This window comes from Trachemys scripta, chromosome 9 (genome assembly GCF_013100865.1).
Source record: "Trachemys scripta elegans isolate TJP31775 chromosome 9, CAS_Tse_1.0, whole genome shotgun sequence".
Classification (NCBI taxonomy): domain Eukaryota; kingdom Metazoa; phylum Chordata; order Testudines; family Emydidae; genus Trachemys; species Trachemys scripta.
This window is the reverse complement of record NC_048306.1, coordinates 79,906,926-79,932,999: the sequence shown is the minus strand read 5'-3', so window position 1 is coordinate 79,932,999 and position 26,074 is coordinate 79,906,926. Positions and strand designations below refer to the sequence as shown.

At 42.0% G+C, this 26,074-nt stretch overlaps 1 protein-coding gene across 1 annotated transcript in view; it reads left to right on the top strand.

The window, feature by feature from the left end:
- PLCH1 (phospholipase C eta 1) overlaps positions 1-26,074 on the top strand; it is a 167,527-nt gene that overhangs the window by 17,351 nt on the left and 124,102 nt on the right. The window contains exon 2 of the mRNA XM_034782403.1: positions 11,841-11,958. Within this exon, the coding sequence (XP_034638294.1) occupies positions 11,880-11,958 (79 nt within the window). The 5' untranslated portion in view covers positions 11,841-11,879. The remainder of the gene's footprint in view (positions 1-11,840; positions 11,959-26,074) is intronic.

Here is a 26,074-nt window from a genome sequence, read left to right as displayed (position 1 = left end):
GGTGGTGCTCGGAGTGGAGGTGGGGTTAACCCCAAGTATCGCATCCAGCTCTTTGTAGAATCGGCAGGTCGCGGGGGGAGCACCCGAGCGGCTGTTTGCGTCACGGGCTTTGTGGTAGGCACTCCGCAGCTCCTTCACTTTAATCCTGCACTGCAGGGCGTCCCGGTCATGGCCCCTTTCCATCATGTCCTTTGATACCTTCCCGAAGGTATCGTAATTCCTACGGCTGGAGCGCAGCTGGGACTGTACAGCTTTCTCCCCCCAAACACTGATGAGGTCCAGCAACTCACCATTGCTCCATGCTGGGGCTCGCTTGGCGCGTGGAGGCATGGTCACCTGGAAAGATTCGCTGATAGCACTCCACACCACGCCAGGCTGAGCAAACAGGAAGGGGATTTTTAAAATTCCCCGGGGAATGTAAAGGGTCGGTCACATGGTTGGTTACCTGAGGCCAGGGCAGTAGAGTTTGAACTGATGACCAGAGTGGCTAGAACAGGCATTGTGGGACACTGCCGAATAATTCTGGAGGCCATTCACAGCGCATTGGGCGGTCACACTGGTGCTGCAGTGCTGCAGCAGCAGCGCAATACTCGCTATTCCTCTCGGAGAGGTGGAGTGCATACAGCGCTGCAACCATGGAGATACAGCGCTGCAAATGCCTTGCCAGTGTGGACGGGGAGTGAGTTACAGCGATGGGGGAGCCTTTACAGCGCTGTAACTCGCAAGTGTAGCCAAGGCCTCTGTGTATTGAATCTGATTACCCTGTAAATTACCTTCCATCCTGATTTTACATAGGTGCTTCTTTTATTTTTTTCTTTATAATAAAGTTCTTTTTTTTAAAGAATCTGATTGGGTTTTTAGTGTCCTAAAAACCCAAGGGTCTGGTCTGTGCTCACCTTGGTCACTCTCAAGCCTTCCCAGGAAAGGGGGTGAAGGGGCTTGGGGGATATTTTGGGGGAACAGGAACTCCAAGTGGTTCTTTTCCTGAATCTTTGTCTAACTCACTTGATGGTGGCAACAGTACTCATCCAAGGACAAGGAAGGATTTGTGCCTTGGGAAAGTTTTTAACCTAAGCTGGTAGAAATAAGCTTAGAGGGTCTTTCATTCGGGTCCCCACATCTGTACCCCAGAGTTCAGAGTGGGGAGGGAACCCTGATACTAGTAAACTGCAAAACTTCAAGGTTGAATATTTCTAGCACTGTTTGTTCCTGAAACACTAACCAGTCTGGTTTGTGTAAAGTGGTTCCTTGTGAGCACATCTAGCATTCTCTCCAGCTATTGCTGTACCAGTGCATTGTGGGTCTGCAAAAGTCCCGAAGGACAGTTTTTTGTGTTAGAAAACCTGCAAGTACACCTCTACCTCGATATAACGCTGTCCTCGGGAGCCAAAAAATCTTACCGCGTTATAGGTGAAACTGCGTTATATTGAACTTGCTTTGCTCCACCGGAGTGCGCAGTTCCCCCCTCGACCCCCCGAGCACTGCTTTACCTTGTTAGATCCGAATTCGTGTTATATCAGGTCGCGTTATATTGAGGTAGAGGTGTACTGTGGAACTAGAAAGTTCTTCTAACCTCCTATTTTAGGGATATCAAGTTACAAACCTTTTGCGGTTAGGAATCCCTGTTGATTAAAAACTAGGTGTATTCTTTAGCTGGTATTTAACAGAGGACTGATATGCTGCAGTTAGTTACGTTGATGCAAAACTGATTTGTGTACACAGACATACATGTTGGTGCAAAACTAATTTTTTACACACACAAACAATTTTAGAAATGGAATAACTTTGTAAAAGCTTCCATACAATAAAAAGGAACCTTCAGCCTGAAGAGTTTACTCAGTCCACCTTTCATTGTTTCCGACTATTTCTCACTGTTTATGAACATATGTCTTTTTATTAGGGCTGCCGATTAATCACAGTTAACTCACGTCATTAATTCAAAAAAATTAATCACGATTAAAAAAATTAATCGTGATTAATCGCACTTTTAATCACAATGTTAAACAATAGAATACCAATTTAAATGTATTAAATATTTTTGGATGTTTTTCTACATTTTCAAATATGTTGATTTCAATTACAAACACAGAATACAAAGTTTACAGTGCTCACTTTATATTATTATTTTATTACAAATATTTGTATTGTAAAAATGATACACAAAGAAATAGTATTTTTCAATTCACCTTATACAAGTACTGAAGTGCAATCTCTTTAATGTGAAAGTGCAATTTACAAATGTAGATTTTGTTTTGTTACATAACTGCACTCAAAAATAAAACAATGTAAAACTTTAGAGCCTAGAAGTCTAATCAGTCCTATTTCTTCAATCGCTCAGACAAACAAGTATATTTACATTTGCAGGATATAATATTGCCCTCTTCTTATTTACGTCACCTGAAAGTGAGAAAAGATGTTTCTTTTCTCGCATGGCAGTTCTGTAGCCGGCATTGCAAGGTATTTGCATGCCAGATATGCTAAACATTCCTATGCCCTTTCATTCTTCGGCCACTATTCCAGAGGACATGCTTCTGTGCTGATGACGCGCGTTAAAAAAATAATGCGTTAATTAAATTTGTGACTGAACAACTTGGGGGAGAATTGTATGTCTCCTTCTCTGTTTTACCCGCATTCTGCCATATATTTCATGTTCTAGCAATCTTGGATGATAACCCAGCACATGTTGTTTGTTTTAAGAACACTTTCACTTCATATTTGACAAAATGCAAAGAAGGTACCTGTGACGGGTTGGATCACAGGAACCCCCTTGGGAGCTGCCACCTGATGTGCAAAAGACTACCCCTGCTTCTGTTTTCCCTGCCAGCTCAGGACTCCAGCACCCTGTCTTGCTGAGCCAGACACTCCTGTCTGCTCCAACACGGACCCAGGGTCTGAATCACTTGCCCCAAAGCTGCAAGTTTACCTGAAAACAGCTCACAGAAGCGTGCTTGTCTTTAGCACTCAGGTGCCCAACTCCCAATGGGGTCTAAACCCAGATAAATCCGTTTTACCCTGCATAAAGCTTATGCAGAGCAAACTCATAAATCGTTCGCCCTCTATAACACTGATAGAGAGATATGCACAGTTGTTTGCTCCCCCAGGTATTAATACATACTCTGAGTAAATTACTAAATAAAAAGTGATTTTATTAAATACAGACAGTAGGATTTAAGTGGTTCCAAGTAGTAACAGACAGAACAAAGTAAGTCACCAAGTAAAATAAAATAAAATGCGCAAATCTATGTCTAATCAAACTAAATACAGATAATCTCGCCCTCAGAGATGTTTCAGTAAGTTTTTCTCAGACTGGACACCTTCCAGGCCTTGGCACAATTCTTTCCCCTGGTACAGCTCTTGTTGCAGCTCAGGTGATAACTAGGGGATTCTTCATGATGGCTCCTCTCTCTCCTTTGTTCTCTTCCACCCCTTAATATATCTTTTGAATAAGGCGGGACCCCTTTGTCCCTCTGGGTTTCCACCCCCCCCCATTGGAAAAGCACCAGGTTAAAGATGGATTCCAGTTCAGGTGACATGATCACATGTCACTGCAAGACTTCATTACTCACTTGCCAGCACACACATATACAGGAAGACTCACAGGTAAACACAGCCATCTGCAGACAATGGGAGTCATCAAGATTCCAAGCCATCATTAATGGCCCACACTTTACATAATTACAATAGGCCCTCAGAGTTATATTTTATATTTCTAGTTTTAGATACAAGAGTGGTACATTTATACAAATTGGATGATCGCACTCAGTAGATTATAAGCTTTGTAATGATACTTTACAAGAGACCTTTTGCATGAAGCATATCCCAATTACGTTATATTCACTTATTACTATATTTTTTGCAAAACTATCCCAGTTACATTATATTCACTTATTACCATGTTTTAATAAAACCATATAGACTGCACAACATCACAAAAATGTCTCCAGTTATCTAGATAAATTCCTTATCCCCCATTTCATTGGGATAAATGTGGATCTATTCTAATCATTTTGACTATTATTTTATTACATGAACTGAAACTAACAAGAAGCAAGCCCCATAGTGAAATCTGTAGTTTAATTGTGTTGAATTCTGATGCCATTTGCTAGGGTTATGGCTTATTAGGTGCAGCGGTTCCCATTTGTCCTTTCTTGTTCTTGTTTAACTCAGGGTCATTTTTAATGACTTTTAATGTCTCTTAAAATCATGCCAGATGCTCACTCTCTTGTGATACTAGTCCACATTTTAATGACACCAGTAAATAAAGTACACTCAAATGCAGTGTACTGAATCCAGTGCTTATATATTTTATTGAAAGATGTATAACACATTAGTGAGGAATTAGATTCTGATTTGTCTTGCGCACAAGAAGGCAGGGATGGGGGAAGAGGAATGGGAACCAGAAACCTCCATTGCTAGTTGTATTCACAGTCATTGCAACTACCTAGCTAATACTCACAGTGCCTACTATGGGAAGGAATGATCAGTTGTGAGCATGGATATCTTCTTGCATTCACACTACAGCAGCAGAGCAAAGCCATCATAGGGGGTGAGGCGCATGTATTGTGCCTTTTCAAAGGCTGCTCTGACCTATGCTTCCCCTGTGTCAGTGTACCCTTGAGCTCCTGTATGAAGAGCTGTGGTTTAAAGCTGTAATTTAATGCTAACCGTAGAACCATTGGTAAGGGGATACATAAGTAAACTGTAATTTCTTGTATAAAATAAACATGTTCTGGCAAACTGAATTTGAAGATAAATTGGTTTTGCTCAGGTAATGCCTTTTTGTGGAGTATCTTTTACAAGTGTTCATAGCTGAAGTCTGCGAATGTCCCTGTCCTTGGAAGGCTTTGTGAATTACAGTACTCAAGGTACCAGAATAACCCTCGCTGACTCACACACAACTTTTAGTTGATTCATTTTTATTGAAAGAATAGTTCCTTTGACTTCATGTATTTCTAGAGGCTGCTTCATAGAATCCATCACTGATCTGAGCTTAGATGTTAAGTACTTTTTAACTTAATGTATTGTGAATGGGTTCTTGCTGACTTACAATAACCTCTTTTTGCTGAGGTAGGACAGTAACAGAGATCAGTCTTGTGCCAGTTCAGGGGCTGCTGACCCCTGAATTTTGCCTCTTATGAAATAGCGACATTACAGTTAAACCACAGCGCCAGCTACTGATTACTTCAGAAGATTGTTTTATGTAAGTTAGGCCTAAACTACACACAGATTTTGTACTAATGTAACAATAATGACTATGGGTGTGGTTTTTATATTGAAAAAGTTATATGGTACAACCACCAGTATAGATGCAATCATACCAGTATAAACAATGCTATAGTTTATTCCCCTTCACGTACAGAATAAACTGTATTGATATAACCATTTTTATACTGTTATAACTGAGTCCACATTAGGATTGTACCACTTTAAGTAGACCTAGGGTGACCAGACAGCAAATGTGAAAAATCGGGATGGGGGTGGGGGGTAATAGGAACCTATATAAGAAAAAGACCCAAAAATCGGGACTGTCCCTGTAAAATCAGGACATCTGGTCACCCTAAGTAGACCAGTATTGTTAAAGAAGAACAACTTTTGTGTGCAGACGAGCCCTTAGTATTTGCCGTTATACTTGTTAGTCTTTGTTTATACAGTGTACAGTACCCAGGCCCTGATCCTGACTGGGGCTTCTCAGAGCTACCATAATACAAATAATAGTTTGATGAAAATGAAAGTACTTTTTAGAAGATTTTCTCAAATGTGAAGTAGTTGCATTTCCCTTATAATTCTGTCTTCATCTCTAATGTTGCAAAGAGTGCTTTTTTTTTTTTTTGGTAAGCATTTCCTGTGGTGTGGGAGAATCCTTTGTGCTAAGAACAAACGGGGATATTGTATCAGCGTGGGACACAAAATAAAAGCTAGGCTGAAGCATTTCTTTGAAAGAGATTAAATGTATATTGGAAGTAATATTTTTGTTACAAATCCCCAGGCAACGTGAACTCTGTGGGTGCTGGAAAGGGCTAAGAAATTATCTTTTCTTTCTCACATAATCTTAGTGATGAAGGATTGATAAATAAAATGTACTTTCTTAATTAATTAATTAAAACATGACTTAGTTTTATCTTTTTCTCATTATCTGATCATTAGCCTACAATTTTAATCTGATGTAACATGAATAAGTATGGTCTGTATCACCCCCAAACTTTGGGAAAACCTGGTTCGGAATTTCCCAGGTTGGGCTCCTTATTAATTATAACTAGGAGAGTGATTTTACTTCAACAGTGTTAATGAAAATTTATGAGTGATAAGGGCAAAAATCAAAGACATAGAAGAACACAACCACCAGCAGAAGTCACAGGTATTGTTGCTTAGTACCCCATACAATCTTAACAGATTTAATTTTTAGTGTAATTAACCACATATTAGTGTAGGCTACTGACCTGTCTAGTACATTCCCGAGGGAGACTTTTATACCTATTACATTGGGCTAGAACAGAAAGAGACCACATCAGAACACACCAGTATTTGACAGCAATCAAAAGGAAAGTGACTTAAATTATCACTGGTTTCAGAATGGTAGCTGTGTTAGTCTATATCAGCAAAAACAACGAGGAGTCCTTGTGGCACCTTAGAGACTAACACATTTATTTGGGCATAAGCTTTTGTGGGCTAAAGCTTATGCCCAAATAAATGTGTTAATCTCTAAGGTGCCACAAGGACTCCTTGTTGTTTTTAAATGATCACTGTTGGTCACAGAATTGCCCAGAGGCAGCAAAACTCAATTTCAGAGTAAAGACAAAATTTGAAAGATAAGTAAAGAGGCCTAACATACCTGCCTAACTAAACCCCAGGGGAGAAAACAAAGTACACTTGTGCAACAGAATGGCTAACTAACAAAAACTACAACAGAAGCATGCATAAAAAGTGCATTATCACCTATTCAATGCTAATTCTGACATTTTAACCAACAATACACAAAGACCATTCACCCATGCCAACCCACCCAGCAGCTTCAGAGTAACATCCCGAGTCCCACAGAACGAAACTTTTTACAAACACACACTAACTGTTCCCCTCCCCGGAATGAAAATGTGCTGTATCTAGTTCATGAAATCAGTGGCAAAAATCCTGTTGACTTCAATAATAGCAGGATTGGGCCCAGGGTCGTGACTCCTCCATCATAAAAAGTAGACAGAAGATTCATCAAATGAGTTACAAAAAACTTGGGATGATAATGAGATTAAAAACCCAGAAGTAGCAACGACCCAAATTTTTAAAGGTTTGTATGCTCAAGAGGAATGTGCAAAACACTCCTTTAAAAATTGGGGTCAAAAACTTCACATAATAAAAATAAAGAAAAATTAACATTTTATGCACAGAAAATGCTTTCTGCTCTCTCTTTTCTTTCTCCCTAAATATTATGCATGGTTTTCTTCCTTGCTTTTCCCAAACAATCTGTTTTCTAATTCTGATAGTGTGTAAATGCCCTCCAGCATTGCCCCCTGCACTGAAAACCCATCAAAATCTTTAACACCTTCAATGTGTAATTAGAAAATACAAAACTCTTTGTGAGGTCTAAAATGTTTGTAGAGCTGCAGAGGTGTTTTCTGCTTAATTTGCTTTTTACAACTAATCATTCCATGGATGCTGTTGTGAGACAGTGGATAACTCTTCCAGGCAGCCATGCAGAGCTTTCCTGAGAGGAGGAGTGACTTTTTAGCCAAGCTTGTACAAAGTCTTTTCCCCCCATGCATCCTTTTGCCTGTGGTCATTTCAAAGAGGTTTATGACTCAGGTCTGGAGACTGTAGGGTGTGTTCAGGTTAAAAAAACACAACACATCAAATCTGGGGCCCTAGTCTCCTACTAGGGGATATGCAGTGTTGTCAACCCCAAGGCTTCAAAAACATGAGACAAACCCAAATAAATTATGTGATTGGCTTAAAGATCACAAGATTTTTTAAAATTGCTGTTTTGGAGAGACCTGACTTCTAATTTTCACACTTTTTATGGAAACCTTCATCTTTTTAATTATTTGTTTATATCATGGTAGCACTAAGATCAGGATTGGGCCCTACTGTGGTAGGTGCTCTACAAGCAGAGTGGTGGATCCCTGCCCTGAAGAGCTTATAGTCTAGGTGGAAGATGGACACAGTGTGAAGGGTTGGGGATGGGAAAACAATTACATATATATAAAAAATGTATACATAAATTTCATTTGTTTTTTCAATTTTGTAATTACATAAGTAAAAGACATCAACTGTCCCTCAGCCAGCTCCCCTAGCAGCCCCTCAGTCTAGCTATGAAATGGTGACTGATTTCTTGTAGGAGCTGTGACAGAACTGTGTCTCTAGAAGAGATTTGAAGGAGAAGGGGGAGCAGCCTTACAGATCAGTTCAGAGCGTGTTTCAGGATAAGAGGCAGCATGGAAGAAAGGGGATGAAAGGATGAAGGTGTTTGCTGGAGGAGCATAGAAGAAGGTAGTTGAGGCAGGCAGCACTGGAAGAGTGGAGGAGGGAGGGTGATAACTAGGTGACAAGAGCAAGTTTATAGGAAGGGGGCAGAGCTGTGGCAGGCTTTGAAGGTAAAGACAGGAAGCTTGTACTTGATATGATGGGAAACTGGAAGGACTGGGGGGGCTGCAGAGCAATAGTCTAAGGAGATTATTTTAGCAGCAGCATTTTGTCTGAATCAGAGAAGGGCATTTATACTCATTTGTGCATGTGGAGGAAAATTCAACCTGGAACAAACACAAAATGCAAGCACAGCAAATGGGGAGAAGGGGACTCCCACTCTTCCTTCTGGCAGACTGAACCTTTCCCTCTCAGCTCCTTTCCTTCCCTAGACATGAGCATTCAGCAGCTCCTTTTATTATTGTTTGTATTAATCATGTTTATTACAGTAGTGCCAAAGGGCCAACCAAGAGTGGTGCCCCATTGTGCTAGGTTCTGTACAGAGAGTCATAGACGCTCCCTGCCCCGAAGAGTTTACAATCTAAAAAGACCAGACAGACACATGATAGGGGAAGAGGTGGAACACAGAAGCAGAGTGAACTTTGTGATGGCAGTTACATGTTTGTGGGGGTGGGGAGGTGAGATGGGTTTACTTAGGAGGGAAGGAAGTGAGCAGGAGAGGAGGAGGATAAGGGGGTGAGGAGTGAAGCTGACTGAAGAGACTGAGGGTGCGAGGAGTGGAGCAAACAGCCATTCAGCTCAGGGCAGAGAAAGTCCAGCTAAAATTGTAGAAAGTTCTTTGAATGTGCCGAGGTCCCTGCTTTCCCTGCACCTGCTCCTACCAGCTGGAGTCTCTGGCTGGCTGCTATCTGCAGTTTTCTCCTAAGGCCACATGGTGGTGGGGAGAGGAGGCACCCACCATCCTGGGGATGAGATGAGCAGAGACCGCATCCAAAGGGGCAGGAACTCAGTGCAGCTGCAGAGCATACTGCAGGCTCCTCACCTGCAAAGGGGACTGCTCTGCTGCAGACTGGGGAGGATGCTGCACTGCTAGGATTACTCCTTCCACTGCTGTTCCCCTTTCTTAGCACCTGCCTGGATTATGACTCCTTACTGTACCCCAATGGGGAAAGGAGGAGGAGGTGGGAGAGCTGGAGAGACTGCTAGTGCCATATGGCCAATTCAATGGCCTTGCCTGCCTTAGGACTTTGCCCCACTCAGGAGTGCACTGTGCAGAAGAGGTGCACAGAAAATGCAGGCTGCAGTGTTAGAGAGGTAGGGTGGTCCAGTGGTTAGGGCACTATCCTAGGATTTGAGACACCTAGGTTATGTTCCCTGCTTTGCCACAGATGTCCTGTGACCATAGGTAAGCCACTTAGTCTCTCTGTGTCTCAGTGCCCCTCTGCAAAATGGGGATAACAGCACTGCCCTGCCTCAGAGGTGTGATGAGGATAGGTACATTAAAGATTGTATGGAGCTCTGTTACTATGGTGTTGGGGACCATATAAGTATCTTAGTGAGGAAGCTGGAGGGAGGTCAGTCAAAATTCTTGGGTTTGCCTGCTGCTCGCTCATACTAATGCTGATTGACAATAGAGTGAATGCTGGCTACGTGGTGCCAGATTTTCAAATGCTGAGCAATCACAATTGAGGCCAAATTTTCAAAAGAGCTACAATCCCCTTGAGGCACCAAAATAATTGGTCAGATTTTATTATTACTACAGTGCCTAGTAGTCCTAGTCATGGACTGGGACCACATCAAAAGTGTTTAGCATCCAGCCCCCATTTTCACCTTGGGGGGTACTTTGGAAAATCTGGCTGCTTATTTGATGCCTAAATGGATGCTGACCTCTTTTGAAAATGTGATCCTAATAGTGGTGCTGAGCTCTTTTGGAAATTGGATCTTTAATGTTGTAAGTAACAAACCCTATTGTGAAGGGACTATTCATGACAGATCTATAAACCCCTTTATTTGACAGGTTGAGCCTTAACCAAGTCTGTACTAACAGGCCCTGTTATGATGGGATGGATTTTGCAAGGCCCATTTCTAATTAACAAAAGGTTGGAATTCTTCACAAATGAATTTAGTAAAATGGTTTGAATAAGTAAAGCTTTGTTTTGAGATATATCCACCAGCTTTTTAAGAGTCACATTTTATCTTCTCTGGCCATGTCTGCACTAGCGAGCTTACAGCGGCACAGCTGTACCGATGCAGCTCGCCGCTGTAAGATCATTCATGTAGCAGTTCTATGCTCTCTTGTCAACATAATAAAACCACCTCAACCAGCAGCGGTAGCTATGGCAACAAGAGAAGCTCTCCCGCGGACAGCTATGCACACTACCACTTATGCAAATGAAACTTCTGTTGCTCAGGGGAGTGTTTTTTCCGCACCCCAGAGCAACATAAGATTTGCCGACATAAATGGTAGTGTGGACATCACCTCTGATCCCTGAAAATAATAGTTCCAACTGTTTACATTGTCTTCTCTTGTAGCAATGGAACAGAAGACTTAACTCGTAGTCCAAATACTCACAAGCACTGAAGGGCTGATTTTTTTCTCAGCTACACACGTTTTTAGCTTGTCTTTGTTTAAAATTTGATTAGAGTGCATTTTCATTTTAATTGACTCATAAATATTAATGGACTGATTAAGCAAAATTGGCTGCTGGAGCTATTAAGTTCTGAGAGGTTTCTGGGGCCTGTTATCAGAAAGGTTACTGTCTGTTCTGAGGGCTATCACTGCTAGCATTCTGTAGTAAATTCCCCTTGAAGAGTCTCTTGATAGATTTGCTCCTGCTGCTCTTGAAAACCCAACACTGCCTTCAACTGGAGCAGGATTGGACCCTCAGTCCTAACACGAGTGGGTATTTTTCCAGCTGCCAGAATGTCAGTCAGCTGAGGAGCCACTGTAAAGAGGCCATGGCCTGAAGTTTTTGGCGTCACCTTGACTGACTACTTTTTTCCAGAGGTCAGCTAAGGAGTGGGTGAACAGGGACAAATGGCTCAAAGATGAATCTTCTTCCCCACCCCAATCAAGCTCCTTGGAGGAGCTGGAATCCTGCAGAGCAGACAGGAAATTGAGGTGTGAATTAGTATAGTCTGGAGAGTTAAACTGTGGATGTTGTGTGCTGTAATAGGTTCTTAGGTGCCTAGATATCTTGGAGATGGGCACATTAGAAATCCTGAGAATGACAGGCGACAGACAATAGTCATTGTAGCATTTTGAGTAAAGCTGTTGGGCTATTTTGCCTAAAGAATGCCAATAAACATACCTTTATTACAACTCTAATAATTAGATATGTCTTTTTTTTTGTTTAATAGAGAGAGAAGGTGTGTGAGGTAAGATGGACGCCTTTCAATTATCTATAATTGTATTCTGTTTCATTTTGCAGGGTAATTGTCTTTGATGCTGAGCAGGAAGTCTTTTTACAATGAGTTATTGGAGCCTGGATAAGAAAAGTTGTCTGCAGTACTGCAGACATTTCTTAGTGGACAATGGTGTATTTCATGGTAAGCTGCGTGTTTTCTTTTCATTTCTTACTTCACTCGGATGCAACTGAAATTTTATAGTGGCACATAACTAGGTAATAATTATCTTCTTGTAGATAATAAAAAGTAGATTTAGTAATGCTTTTTAATGTTTTGGAGTTACAGTTTTTACTTGGCAAGATAACAGGGCATATTAGTTTGTTATGGAAGTGCTTATTGAAGCATACCACTTTAATTACAATTTACTATAATAAAAATGTATTGATTGATGGTGTAGGTCAAGGGTATCATGTAAACATATCAGGGAAAGTTCTGCTTTTATACTTCTGATGATGGCCAGAAATACTGGAGAAAATCCTGCAGTTTACAATTTTTCCCATGCTTTGGGCACAGTCATATTCTGTGTCTTTTATGTTTAAGACAGTCAGTCATATTCAGTATTGATGTGTTTCCATTGACATTCATGGTGTTGCACCCAGTTATATCAGGGTTGAATTTGTGCCAAAATCTCCAAGATCACTTAAGCACTATTAAACTGCAAGCTCCCTGGTGAAGTGGCAGTTCAGCAGGCAGTACTGATGGAGATGTAGTTTCCATTTGTGCTGAAAGAGAACTGTGTGGGACGTGGGAGGAGGATTTTTGGTTGGTGTAGCTGACCAGGTCTAGATTAAAGCTGTGTTCCTTAGGTAGGCAGCTTTGCAGCTGGCCAAGAGGCTTGTGAACATCCCTATTTTGAATAACGTGCTTTTAATTTCTTGTCAATTCATATGACTGTATATTTTAATGAGTATTGGAGACTTTCAAGATAACTGTTTTGACTAGCTGAATCTACAGTCCAGAGTTTTTTAAAGCAATAATCAAACCTTTCATTTAAGTCTTTTTGTTAATGTCAATATTTTCCCCAGTTCATCTTGCATTTTCCCATTTATCTCTCAATATGGACAGCATGTGCCTGAATGAATGAGGTGCAGCAGGTTCCTTAGTATGTAGAACTCAGCTACAGGAGGGATAGAGACTGCCTAAAGTCCTGCCTATGCTGTAACTCTTAACTAAGTTTGTACTACTGTAGTTAGTGACATGGCACAACATAGTTAATACTCAGTAAGCATGGCAGCTAACACTGAGTCACCCTTTTCAGAGACTAGGCTGACATATAGTTGTCCTCCTATAACTGGTTTGGCATGCGGCTTTTGTATATTATATCCGTGATACCCCCACCACCACACACATGCCACCCAGGCCAGTTGTCCTTCCTCCCAGCTCTCTGTGTATCCCAGAGTGCACTGAACCCAGGCGATGCTGGTGCCACTCTGTGTTCATGTACTCACGGTACTATATTCCCCTGCTGAGACACTGGAGATAGCTGCCCAATTTTTTCCAGAATGCACCAATACAAATAGTTGAACAAAGCGGTAGGTGTGAATGCACACACACGGCTGTGCTACGAATAAGGTTTCTGTGTGGACACAACTCAGTTGTATATTTTGTAACTATGTTAGATGAGTGTCATGAACTAGTTACAAAAGCACTGTATTGGTAGTACAGACAGGGCCATAGTCGGGATCATGCTCAAGGCTGTTCACCACCTAACAGTAGTAAAACATGTTTTTGTGATATGTTCAAAGTGAGCCGTAGTCACTGCTCTGTTTCATCTCTGCAGCCCCATTGACATCACTGGGGTTGGACAGGTGTAGCTAATGGCTGAATATTGCCCCAGTACATGATACAACATACCTAATGTGGACTCATACCACCCCTGTGATGATGGTCTAACACACTGCAATATATTTATGATAAGATGTAAGGCCTGATTCTCCTCTCACTTACAGTTGGGCAAAACAGGAGTAATTCTACTCGAATCAGTCGTTCTGATTCTGAGTGTCATTGTTGCTGGGCCATAAGAACCCCAACCGCTCTTGAGTTCCCCATGGTTTATATTAAATGTGGGCCATAGGAAACAGAAACTCTGGGTCACAGGACACTGGCCATGCGTACCTCTCTCCCTGGAACATCTCCTCCCACCACCTCCTTCCCCCTTACATATCCCGTATGGCAGAGGCTAGGAAGGGGAGTGAAGCAGGGTCCTTATGTTTACTGTATACTAGCCAGAGGAGGCTCTCTGTCTTAGGGGTGTTCCCCAAAGGCAGTGTCCATCAGCTTTCCAACCCCTGTACCCGACCAGAGTAGTGTCCTTGGGGATCACAGTGGAGAATCAGGCCCAGTGACTTACGCTAGTGTAAAATTGGTGTAATTTAGGCAACAATCAGACCCATAATTTTACAGCTGCAGTCATCTAGGCAATTGCTGTGTGTGGTGGGGCGGCTGCCCCATGCCCGGAGAGTGTGGGCTGCGGCAGGCCCGGGTGCCTGCATAGTCCGGCAGCCAATAAGAGAAGGGCTTGTTGTGAGCCAATCAGAACCCAGATTGGGGACAGCCAATCAGGGCCAGGCTCAGCCATATAAAAGACTGCTCAGGGAGCGAGCGGTTAATCTGTCCCACGCCTTCAGAGGGGAAGGTCTGTCTCCAGAGCTGGGAGGCCAGTACCACGGACAGCGCAGTGCAGGCCAACCTTGGAGAGCGGGAGAAGGCCTACTCTGTAGCCTGGCCTGGCAGGCCTTGAAGGAAAGGGCCTAGCGGGAAGAAGAGCCGTTGGGGAAGCGGTCCAGAGGAACAGACAGAGGAGGAAGGAGAAGGAGGGCAGCAAGGCTGTCACTAGAGGGCCTCTGGACCGGGACTCAGAGTAGTGAGTGGGCCTGGCTCCCCCCTCTTTTTCCCCTTGGTAGTACACCCAGCCATAGGCTGCAGGGAGCGGCCAGCAGAAACTACACCAGATCCCGGGCTGTAGGGATTGGACTTGGAGGTGTAGGACTGTTGATCATCCAGCCCCCGGAAGGAGGTGTGAATGGACAAAGGGACACTGTCGGAGGGCAATGTTCCAGAAGAGGATACCGTGCGTCGGGAGCAATGCGGGTCCACACGCCAACCAAAAGTGGGATGACAGATGGGACACCACCAGAAGGGAGCGCTCTACTGGATCGAACCAATTCCCCAAGACGACCGGTAGGAAGTGCCGCGGTGGTGAGTTCCAACCTTGTCACACTGTGGAAAACTGGAGTCTGTATGGTTTATTAAAATTAGATATGCTATTTTAATCACTAAGTGCTGCAGGACTAAGCAAGGTGAGGAAGTATTCTCCACTTATAAAAGGGGCACAGGGTAACCAATTCCTTACAGAGGGGTCCAAGGTTATTCTCCCTAGGAAAATATTTGAAAGCATATAATTTGATGGAATCTGGTGGATTCCAAAGTAAAACCTCCACCCTTCAGAATTAACTTTTACCTCAGACTCAGTTATCTCTGGAGTTACGGTTTTGTATATCAAGAGGACAGGGATGAACTCCATCAGGGACAGAGAAATGTATCCCTCTTCTCTCTTAACACTGGTGAAAATGATGGGTGTTTCTTTCAGAGCTGGCTATCACTACAAGTGAAGTAGGTGATTGATTAGGGCCCTGCCATTTTGGGTTTTTGCAAGCTTTGTGATTCATGAGCTGGCTCTTCTGAAGCTAGATCTGGCTGGGAGATAACTCATAACCTGATCTCTTCCCTCCAGCAGTTTGGGCTCCTGTTGTTGCTTGGGGCCTGGTTGCTGCCAGTCACAAAATTGATCCTGCTTATTATGATCATAGTAAAACTTATATTTAATACAAGGATCTAACTTAAACCAGCCAAAGCAGAGAGATTCAAGAGTTATGGCTGTCACCTTCTGTATCTGTACTCATGAAATCCTTGCCCTGTTGAAGTCAATGGCAAAACTCCTACTGACTTTAATGCGGCCAGGATTTCGCCCATGGTATCTATGTAGTACAGGAAGTTCACAAGGGTTTTTGTGGAACTATGTGTAGTGAATGTGCTAAAATAACGTTTGTGCTAAAATTTGCAGTGCTAAGTTTTGTGCTGAGTTACTTGAGTTTGCACATGTCACTTAATGCAGGATTTAGCTTGAAATACTGCACAATGTTTTGCACAATGTCCTTGCATCTGAAGAAGTGAGGTTCTTACCCACGAAAGCTTATGCTCCCTATACTTCTGTTAGTCTCAAAGGTGCCACAGGACCCTCTGTGACAATGTTTTGCTAGTGTCACTGCCTCTAAGGGTATGTCTACACTACCCGCCGGATCGGCGGACAGCGATCGATCCAGTGGGGGTCGATTTATCGCGTCTTGTCTAGATAAATCTATCCCCAAGCACTCTCCCGTCGACTCCTGTACTCCACCGCCACGAGAGGCGCAGGCGGAGTCGATGGGGGACTGGCAGCAGTTGACTCACCATGGGGAAGACACCATGATCTAAGTACGTTGACTTCAGCAACGTGAATAACATTATTCATGTAGCTGAAGTTGCGTAACTTAGATCGATCCCTTCCCCCCCTCCCCAGTGTAGACCAGGCCTTACTGTCTTACTGTATAATATATATTTCTTTAAAAAGAACAGGAGTACTTGTGGTACCTTAGAGACTAACAAATTTATTTGAGCATAAGCTTTCGTGGGCTACAGCCCACTTCTTCGGATGCATAGAATGGAACATACAGAGAGCATGAAAAGGTGGGAAAATTGAAATCATGGTGGAATTCCTTAAGAGCTTCTTTTCCATCGGTCCAGACGATGAAGATGTCATCAATGTAGCACAGGTAGAGTAGGGGCATTGGGGGATGAGAGCTAAGGAAGCATTGTTCTAAGTCCGCCATAAAAATGTTGGCATACTGTGGGGCCATGCGGGTACCCAGCACTGCTATGGCTGTCACCTTCAGCCCCCAACTAAAACCTCTCCAGCACATCATCAAAGATCTACAACCTATCCTGAAAGATGATCCCTCACTCTCACAGATCGTGGGAGACAGACCTGTCCTTGCTTACAGACAACCCCCCAACCTGAAGCAAATACTAACCAGCAACCACACATCACTGAACAAAAACACTGACCCAGGAACCTATCCTTGCAACAAAGCCCGATGCCAACAGTGTCCACATATCTATTCAAGTGACATCATCATAGGACTTAATCACATCAGCCATGCCATCAGGGGCTCGTTCACCTGCACATCTACCATCATGTGCCAGCAGTGCCCCTCTGCCATGTACATTAGCCAAACCGGACAGTCTCTATGCAAAAGAATTAATGGACACAAATCTGACATCAGGAATCATAACATTCAAAAACCAGTGGGAGAACACTTTAACCTGTCTGGCCATTCAATGACAGACCTGCAGATGACAATTTTGCAATAGAGAAGCTTCAAAAACAGACTCCAACGAGAAATTGCTGAGCTGGAATTGATATGCAAACTAGATACAATCAATTTAGGCTTGAATAGGGACTGGGAATGGCTGAGCCATTACAAACATTGAATCTATCTCCCCTTGTAAGTATTCTCACACTTCTTATCAAACTGTCTGTACTGGGCTAGCTTGATTATCACTTCAAACGTTTTTTTTTCCACTTACTTAATTGGCCTCTCAGAGTTGGTAAGACAACTCCCACCTGTTTATGCTCTCTGTATGTGTGTATATATATCTCCTCAATATATGTTCCATTCTATATGCATCCGAAGAAGTGGGCTGTAGCCCACGAAAGCTTATGCTCAAATAAATTTGTTAGTCTCTAAGGTGCCACAAGTACTCCTGTTCTTTTTGCGGATACAGACTAACACGGCTGCTACTCTGAAACCTGTCATATATTTCTTTGGCAGCTTTAGCTGTTTAAATGTTAGACAGGTACACAAGGGGGCAGTATAGGACTTAATATAAAGTTGCATTCTTTTAATAAATTTTAACCTACAAAGTATCTAAAAGATTGTACATCTTTAAACAATGACGCGTGGTTTTGGAAATAATAAATACTCGAAAGCTTACTGTTAGCAAAATGAATCAGAATTATGTAACTATTAACATCGTCATTTTAAAAGTTTTTTGGATATCGAATAAACATTTCAATTTCCAGTTTCTAAATGAGAGACAATGTAACTGTAATTACTGCTTACAATTACTGCATACACTATATAAAGAAGCTCTTTATATAGTGGAGACTATTCAAAAGATAATTAAAAAAAAAAAAGGCACTTCTGAGATTCTGCCACAAATGTAAATTAGTGTTTCCTGCAGAGGGGGAAAAAGTTCCTCTTTTCATTGTAAGCTAACTTGAATTAGCTTTTTTCTTCAAATGACTTGCTTGTGGTTACAGACGAAGTCTGTAGCAGAGCAGAGTTGAACACCCGGCTCTGGCTAGGTTTTCTCAAATAGAATTGCTGAGTCAGGAAAAGGACATTTAAACAGTCTATTGAGAAATTTGGCTCCTCCTGGCACACCTGGAATGCACTTTGCATTCACACACACAAGGGCTCCCAGTGGTGCACAGATGATCACACAATGATTTGGAGTAGAGTTGCTTTGAGCACAGCTGCTGACTGTTGCACTAGCACTGTTGCACTGTGGACTGTAAGCACTGGTGTAATAACCCCATTGATGACATAGTCCTCTCAGTACTTTCCTGCAGTGGCCTGAGTGGTCTACTTTCAGCACTCCACAGCACAGGTGTCAAGTTTGCTAAAGACACCTCTACTAACATCCTTGTACATACTGTGGCGCTCGTTGGGCACTAGTTTACAACATTGTCCTGCATTTAACTCCTTTAGCATCAGCCAGGCCTCAGGAAAAGGCTTCTATATTCTGTGACCGCAGCAATTTTATACCCATGTTATTTACTTTAGCCTAAATTCTTTGTTAATATATGGAACTGAATAGAGTTTGTGCATATAAAATGCTATATCTAGTTTTAGAGCCTTTAACCCTTGGCTACTGAGTAGGATGCATCTTGAGTTCATACAATATATGAACTAATTGGATTAATTATAAAAATTGTGGAAGTAGAGAAAAGGATAAAGGGAATTTGAACTCAGATATTTTAGTTTCTAGGAATAGAATAAGAGTCAGGCTAACACTAGCTCTAATAAGGGGAAATTTCAAGGCAGGGCCTGGGCAAGTGGAAAACGAGTGGGGGGGAAAAACTGTGAGAGATACTGTTTTTCGACCTTGTGTTAGATAAGAATGGAATACAGACTGTAGCAGGAACTGCTGAGAAAAGTAAGATATTAGAAGGAATATGTATAAACAAGATGTGGTTGTTGATCATTATTGTCTGTAACAAAAGGTATAAATGCTTGCCCTAATTGTTTATCTAACAGAGATCTGCCTAGGAAGGGGAAACCCTGCCCGTGTGTACGCTCCCGTGTATAGTGCTATTGCTCATAATAAAGCTGCCTCTGGCTTGTTCCTTCAAACTCAGAGTGAGGACACTGTTTTCATTTCATTTCATCACACCACAATTTCATTACAGGTGGCCTATAATAACTGAGGACACCCAGATAGTAGTTTTTAAAATAAGTTCTTTAATTTCATTTCATACATAAAAAATCCTTGAGTCCCTGCACAGTCCTTATACAGGCAAAATTCCCATGGGCCAAATTCTTCCCTGACATGTATCCCATGCAGTCACAATGCCTGCAGTGTACGAAGAAGATGTAAAGTAAATGGAGCTCGAACTGGGGTGTAAATAGAATGGGGTTCTAGAAGATATAAATTTCCTGACAGTTACTGTCCTTGGTAATTGTAACCAAGGAAAGGATTTGACTTAGTGAGAATTTGGCTAGAGCAGGGGTTCTCAAACGTCATTGCATTGCGACCCCCTTCTGACAACAAAAATTACTACACGATGCCGGGGGGGGGGGGAGGGGCGGCAAATAAGGGGAAGGGGTCAAAGCCCAAGCCCAAGGGTTTCAGCCCCAGACAGGGAGCCTTTAACCTGAGCCCCACTGCCCAGGGCAAATCTAAGCCAGCCCTGGTGACCCCACTAAAATGGGGTCGTGACCCACTCTGGGGTCCTGACCCGCAGTTTGAGAACTGCTGGGGTAGAGTAATGGCTATTATTTGTACAGTGCCTAGCACAATGGGGTCATGGTCTATGACTAGGGCTCATGGGTGCTATGATAATCTAAATACATAAAATTAATTATTAATATTGGATTTGTGCATATAAACTTTTTTTTTAACCACATTAGCCCATCTACAGGGACAGTTTCAGTACTGCTATGACTCCTTTAGGCCAAATTCTACTCAGTCACACTGGTATAAACTGCACTGATTACAGTGGAGTTACAGCAGGGATACATTTTACCCATATTTCCAAGAAATATAAATATTAAAATTTAATACAGTCCTGGTTAACTATGACTGGCCTGAGTCCAGGGCGTCGGCTTCTTCCTGAGAACTGCAGTGCAGTGTACAGTAAACCTTTTCTTCAAGCAGGCCCAGGGCTACAGGGCTGCTTTACTGTGATTCGCTAGTAAGATCTGTTAGCACGCGAAGTTTCTTATGGCTTGTCACATTTACCAGGACTCTGTCCCAAACACTGTAGCGAGCAGTCCTTCACTGGCTAGGAGAGGCAGTAGGTGAGTTAATAGGTCTGTTCATCCTCTGCAGTCTATGGGCTGGTTCCTCAGCTGGTGTAAATTGGGATAGCTACACTGAAGGTAATGGGGCTACCCTGCTATACACCAGCTGAGGCCTGGCACTATGATTCTATGGATGCTTCCAGGAGCCAACTTCTTGCCCAGCTGCAATAGAATCAACAGCAACTTGCTCCCTTCATCTGCTGTTGTCCTATTTTTTGCAAGAGACACTTGCAAGGAGGCGAGAAGTGCGACTGCTGCTTCAGAGGGAAGGAGCTGGTTCAGGATGAATGGCGCTAAATAAATACAAGATAGTTTTCCTTTGATTTTATGTTCAAATGTCTGTTACTTTCCAAAATGATGGTGATCTTGCCGAAGTCCAAGGCACCTGTAAAATGAAGGCGGGTATTATCATGATGATCAGTATTAAATAATAAATAAAAAGTAAGGCAAAATATCCTGCAAAATATTTCTCCATCTTCGCTCTATCAAAACTCCCAAGGGACTGAGGGCAGGTCGACACTTAAAATCCTGCACTGATGCAGCTGCGGCACTGTAGCTTGTCAGTGAAGATGCTCCTATGTTGAGAGAGGCAGTAGCTATATCAGCGGGAGAAGCTTTGCTTTCAACATAGCGCTGTCTATATGGGGGTTAGATTGATATAACTATGTTGCTCAGGGATATGGATTTTTCACGCCCCTGAGCGACATAGTTATACTGATATAGTGTAGACCTGGCCTGGATAAGGATTAAAGAATTTGGCATAATAATAATAATGTAAACACATTGCTTTTCATGCAAATATTTAAAAGCACATATTGGATTTTTGTCTGTATATTAAGGCATAGCCCAGTACAGATACAGAGGAGAAATAATGTCCAAAATAAAGGAAAGAAGGGGAAGGGTTAATCAAATGCTTTCACTCTTATAGGGCGTGATCAAAAGGCTACTGAAGTCAATGGGGATCATTCAGTGGGTTTTTATCAGGCATCTAAAGAGCAAAAAAAGCATGCATTCATTCATATAAAGAAAGTTACTTTTGTATTAGAGAGAAGCATGAAAAGTCTTACAGCCAAAAAGCTGCAGTTGGCAAGAGTTGGAGGCCCTCTTGCATGGGGGCAGTGATGAGAATATGAAGCAAGGCCTGTGTAACTATTATAGCAGTGTCTAGCAAGAAAAGCTTTTGCCTTTTCATCCCAAGAGCCCACTAACACCTCGCCCCAGGTATAGTGAATGCTTGCCTGAGGTGGCTTATGTAAGTCTCATAAGTCATGTGACTATATTATATGAATAATGAAGTGGAGAGGAAGTTTGTTGAAGAAAAGCGCCATTGTAAAGTTTCCCCTGGGCTAGGCAATGAGACTCAGCACCATTTTCATCACAGGCCTATACTTTAAAAGCGCAATCTAGCCCTATGATCTCCCACAAATTTAAGTTATTGTCTTGCATTGATGGAGGACTAGATCCCTCTGTGTTCATATTTATTTTCCACCTTTCTTTGTAGTAGATGTTATAATACACCTGACTATGAACTTTTATGAAAGGACTGAAAGCAAATATCCACTATTGCTCTAAAGGTTGAATTACAATTCAGATTAATTTATTGAAATCCTTATTAATTTAGAAATCCAATATTCTTTTGGTCTGGAGGACCCAAATTTGCTAGAGTTGGCAATTATCATGAGATCTCCATGTCTGTGATCAAAGCTAGAAATGTTTGCAATTCATTGAACAATTATATAATCCCTTGCATAACTATGTGCATATCTGTTTTTTGTCACTTCAGCAGTGCCAGTGTTTACTAAAGTTAATGCTTTAGTTTTGATGTGTAGATTAAACATTTGCTAACTTGTGCATCCCTTTAATAAAAGCCTATTCAACGGTAACATCACTTTTTCCTGCGTTGGTTTTCTTGCCTTTAGGTGCTACTAGTTCTAGTTGAAGAATATTAAAAGCTTTCTTGTAAATCAGCATCTCAACCATCCACATTATAATATTTATTCAGCTGTGTATTACAATTAATACCAACATTGTAGGAAAGATTTATTCAGTTTTTACAAAGACATGTCCTAAGGTAATCACAGCAAATCTGGAAGAGCGAAGTTTTGATGTGTGAGCAGTCTCATCCAAATGCATAAATAAGCACTGCAGTGCAATGATAGAAGTGAAGACTGAATCATGGAAAAGAAAGCAGAGAATGGATAAATATGGTGCTTATTTTTTTATGTCTGACTTATTTATATGTAAGATGTTCAATCAGTTATTGTGTACAGTGTAACCCATCTGATGGTGTCATCCTTAGCTTCTGCATGCCAGGCGCTGGAAATGGGCAACAGGGGATGGATCACTTGATGATTACTTGTTCTGTTAATTCCCTCTGAAGCACCTGGAATTGGCCACTGTCAGAAGACAGGATACTGGGATAGATGGACCTTTGGTCTGACCCGGTATAGTCATTCTTATGTTCTGATCATCTCAGATCTCTTCATAAATCAAATGAAAATAAACATGCAAACTGAATTCAATTTAGAAAGGTATCATCAAATAAAAATGCCATAGAGTATGCAATCAGAGTACTATTCCTATGTATTATTTACTGAGTGCTGACAGTGTGCTTCGTGTTGTACAAAACACAGTGAAAGACACAGTCCCTGCCCCTAGAAGTTTACAATTTAAATAACAGACAAAACACACAGCCAACCTCTGGAACTCGTTGCCAGGGGATTTTGTGAAGGCCAAAACTATAACGGGGTTCAAAAAAGAATTAGGTAAGTTCATGGAAGATTGGTCCATCAATGGCTATTATCCAAGATGGTCAGGGATGCAACCCCGTGCTCTGGGTGTCCCTACCCCCTGACCGCCAGATACTGGGTCTGGACAACAGGGGATGGATCATTTGATAATTGCCCTGTTCTGTTCATTCCCTCGGAAGCATCTGGTGCCAGCCACTGTTGGAAGACAGGATACTGGGCTAGGTGGACTGTTGGTGGATACTGGGCTAAGTGGACCATTGGTCTGACCTAGTATGGCCATTCTTATGTTCGTAACAATTTAGATACAAAGGGTGAAATTGGCTGCACAAAACCAGGAATCAATATGTTTTGTGCAGATAAGTAAGTGGGTGTTGGGGATGATTTTCATGCGTCCAACCAATGGCCCTACTGTGCACCAATGGCAACGCAGCATCTTAACAACTACTAGTTCACCCAGTGACCTGCAATTGGATACCTCTTCATTCTCCTTTAGCAGGTGTTTTGGTTAATTGGAACCATGGAAGTTTGAATCCTATGGTCCCTTCCCTGTTATGCTCCCAACTCTCTTCCATTCCAGCCTGAGAGACCCCCCCCCGCCCTTTCCACAGATTGCAGGTGGTTCAATCCCCGTCCTCCATGTCCCAGCTCCACTTGGACTCCCTCTTCCCCAAAGGGGGGCCATGTGATATGTGGCACACCAAGGGTGAATCCTCAGCAGTGGGTGAATTTTGCCCTAATACAATGGATAACCTAGAGCATGGTTCTGTCTTGGAGTGGACCAAGGATTTGAGGGATTTTTATTAGATAGGTGTATGAAACTATTTTTTTCTTGGCTGGCATATTCTTGGTAGGATTTGTGGAAGAAGTGACTGTCAAGGAGGGGTTTGAATGAGAAGAGCATAAAACTGAGAGTACAGTAACTCCTCGCTTAACATTGTAGTTATGTTCCTGAAAAATGCAACTTTAAGCGAAACGATGTTAAGTGAATCCAATTTCCCCATAAGAATTAATGTAAATAGGGGGGGTTAGGTTCCAGACAAAAACTATATTTTTTATATATATGTACACACAATATAAGTTTTAAACAAACAATTTAATACTGGTCCACAGCAATGATGATTGTGAAGCTTGGTTGAGGTGGTGAAGTTAGAGGATGGAAGAGGGTGGGATATTTCCCAGGGAATGCCTTACTGCTAAATGAACAAGCATTTGGCTGAGCCCTCAAGGGTTAACACATTGTTGTTAATGGAGCCTCACACTCTACAAGGCAGCACGAATGGAGGGATTGATCAGCAACGAAACAACGTTAACCGGGATGACTTAAGGTGAGGCGTTACTGTATTCTTGAAATTAGCTACGGTCTCCGGGGTGAATCATCCCCATCTGCTGCTAAACTTGTATGTGCAAGAAAGCATTCCTCCTACAAGCTAGGAAACTAGGTTGCCACCTGATTGGCCTATACAAATGCAGAGTTTGAGGCAGATTAAGACTGAATGAAAATTTGACCCCAAAATCTGAATATCTGAAGAGGAGATGCGTTCCATAAAGAAGGTGCAAAATGAGCAGAGCACCCACCACCAAATAAAACAGCACTAATCCGAGTAACACACAAAACAATTTCAGAACTTGAATGATAAGTACACCAAGGCTTGCGGGGAAAATTAGTTCAAAAAGACAGGAAGGAGCAAGACTATGGGGAATCCTGAAGTCAGCTCTTCTGCACGTGCTAAGGCTTAGAAATAATACGCTTAGATTTTAGTACCAGTGAGCATTTTAACACAGTTTTGTATGTGCTACATACCCCCATTAAGAAAAAGATTAAAAACCAGCAAATAATGAACTAACTACTATTATCCAGCCAAGAGGACACAGGCAGATCAGAATGTTGGGATCCTGGCAACAAAACTATGGGAAGGCTGTTTCTGTAGATGATAAAATGACAGATCCGGGTTTTCTCTGAGGGTGAGTCTTAAAAGAAAATCCTCAGAACTGAGTTTGATTCCACATCATAAACCTCAGAAATAGAGATGATGGGTTCAAACTGTGAGATTCAGTTCCAGACCTTGATTATGAGCCAAGAGTTAGTAGGAACGTGTTTATTTAGATCTAGGGTTTTGGTTTAGGAGATTTGGATCCTCCTCTTGACAGATAGGGTGGTGTTGGGCATGTGAGAGAGACCCAGATCGATGGATAGATTAGATAAGAACTGGGCCTGGATTTCAAACATCTCCAAATGTCTAGAGGTTTTTGGTTTGGGCCCATCTCTACTTAGAAAGTATTATAATAGAATAATCAACTAAAGTAACCTCCGGTAAGAGATGGAGCAATAGATGCCATGTTAGGAAAACTTACCAAGAGCTATATTTCATCAGCATTTGGCTTCAGAAGATTAGATTAGCTGGTACTGAGGTTATGACATCCAGAAGATAAAGCACAGTGAGCATATCAGTAGGTGTGAAAATGTAAATCTGTATATCACTCACATAAATGTACCAGCATCCCATATATAAAGATAAGAGCAAAGAACAAGGATGGACGACACGTGGATCCACATGGACATTTTTAGATTATATAAAGTATCCTTGCTGTTGCAAATTCTGCCAGGATGTATTCTGTGTGGTACCATTGACATCAGGAGGCTTGTTCAAGGAGTAGTCAGGGCCGAGTATTTCCCAGTAAAGCTATGGTTTGATTTTACTTGTATGGCTCAGTGTAGACATTGCATATGTGCATATAGACATTCAGGCCATTATTAGGTAAATTCTTAAATTTGTATATTTTAAGTAATCACAGTTTCTTTGTAGTATTATGTAGTATTTCAGTGTGTTCTTTATTCTTTTTGTGTATTTTCTCTGTATTTACTAGTTAGAAGTTTTGATT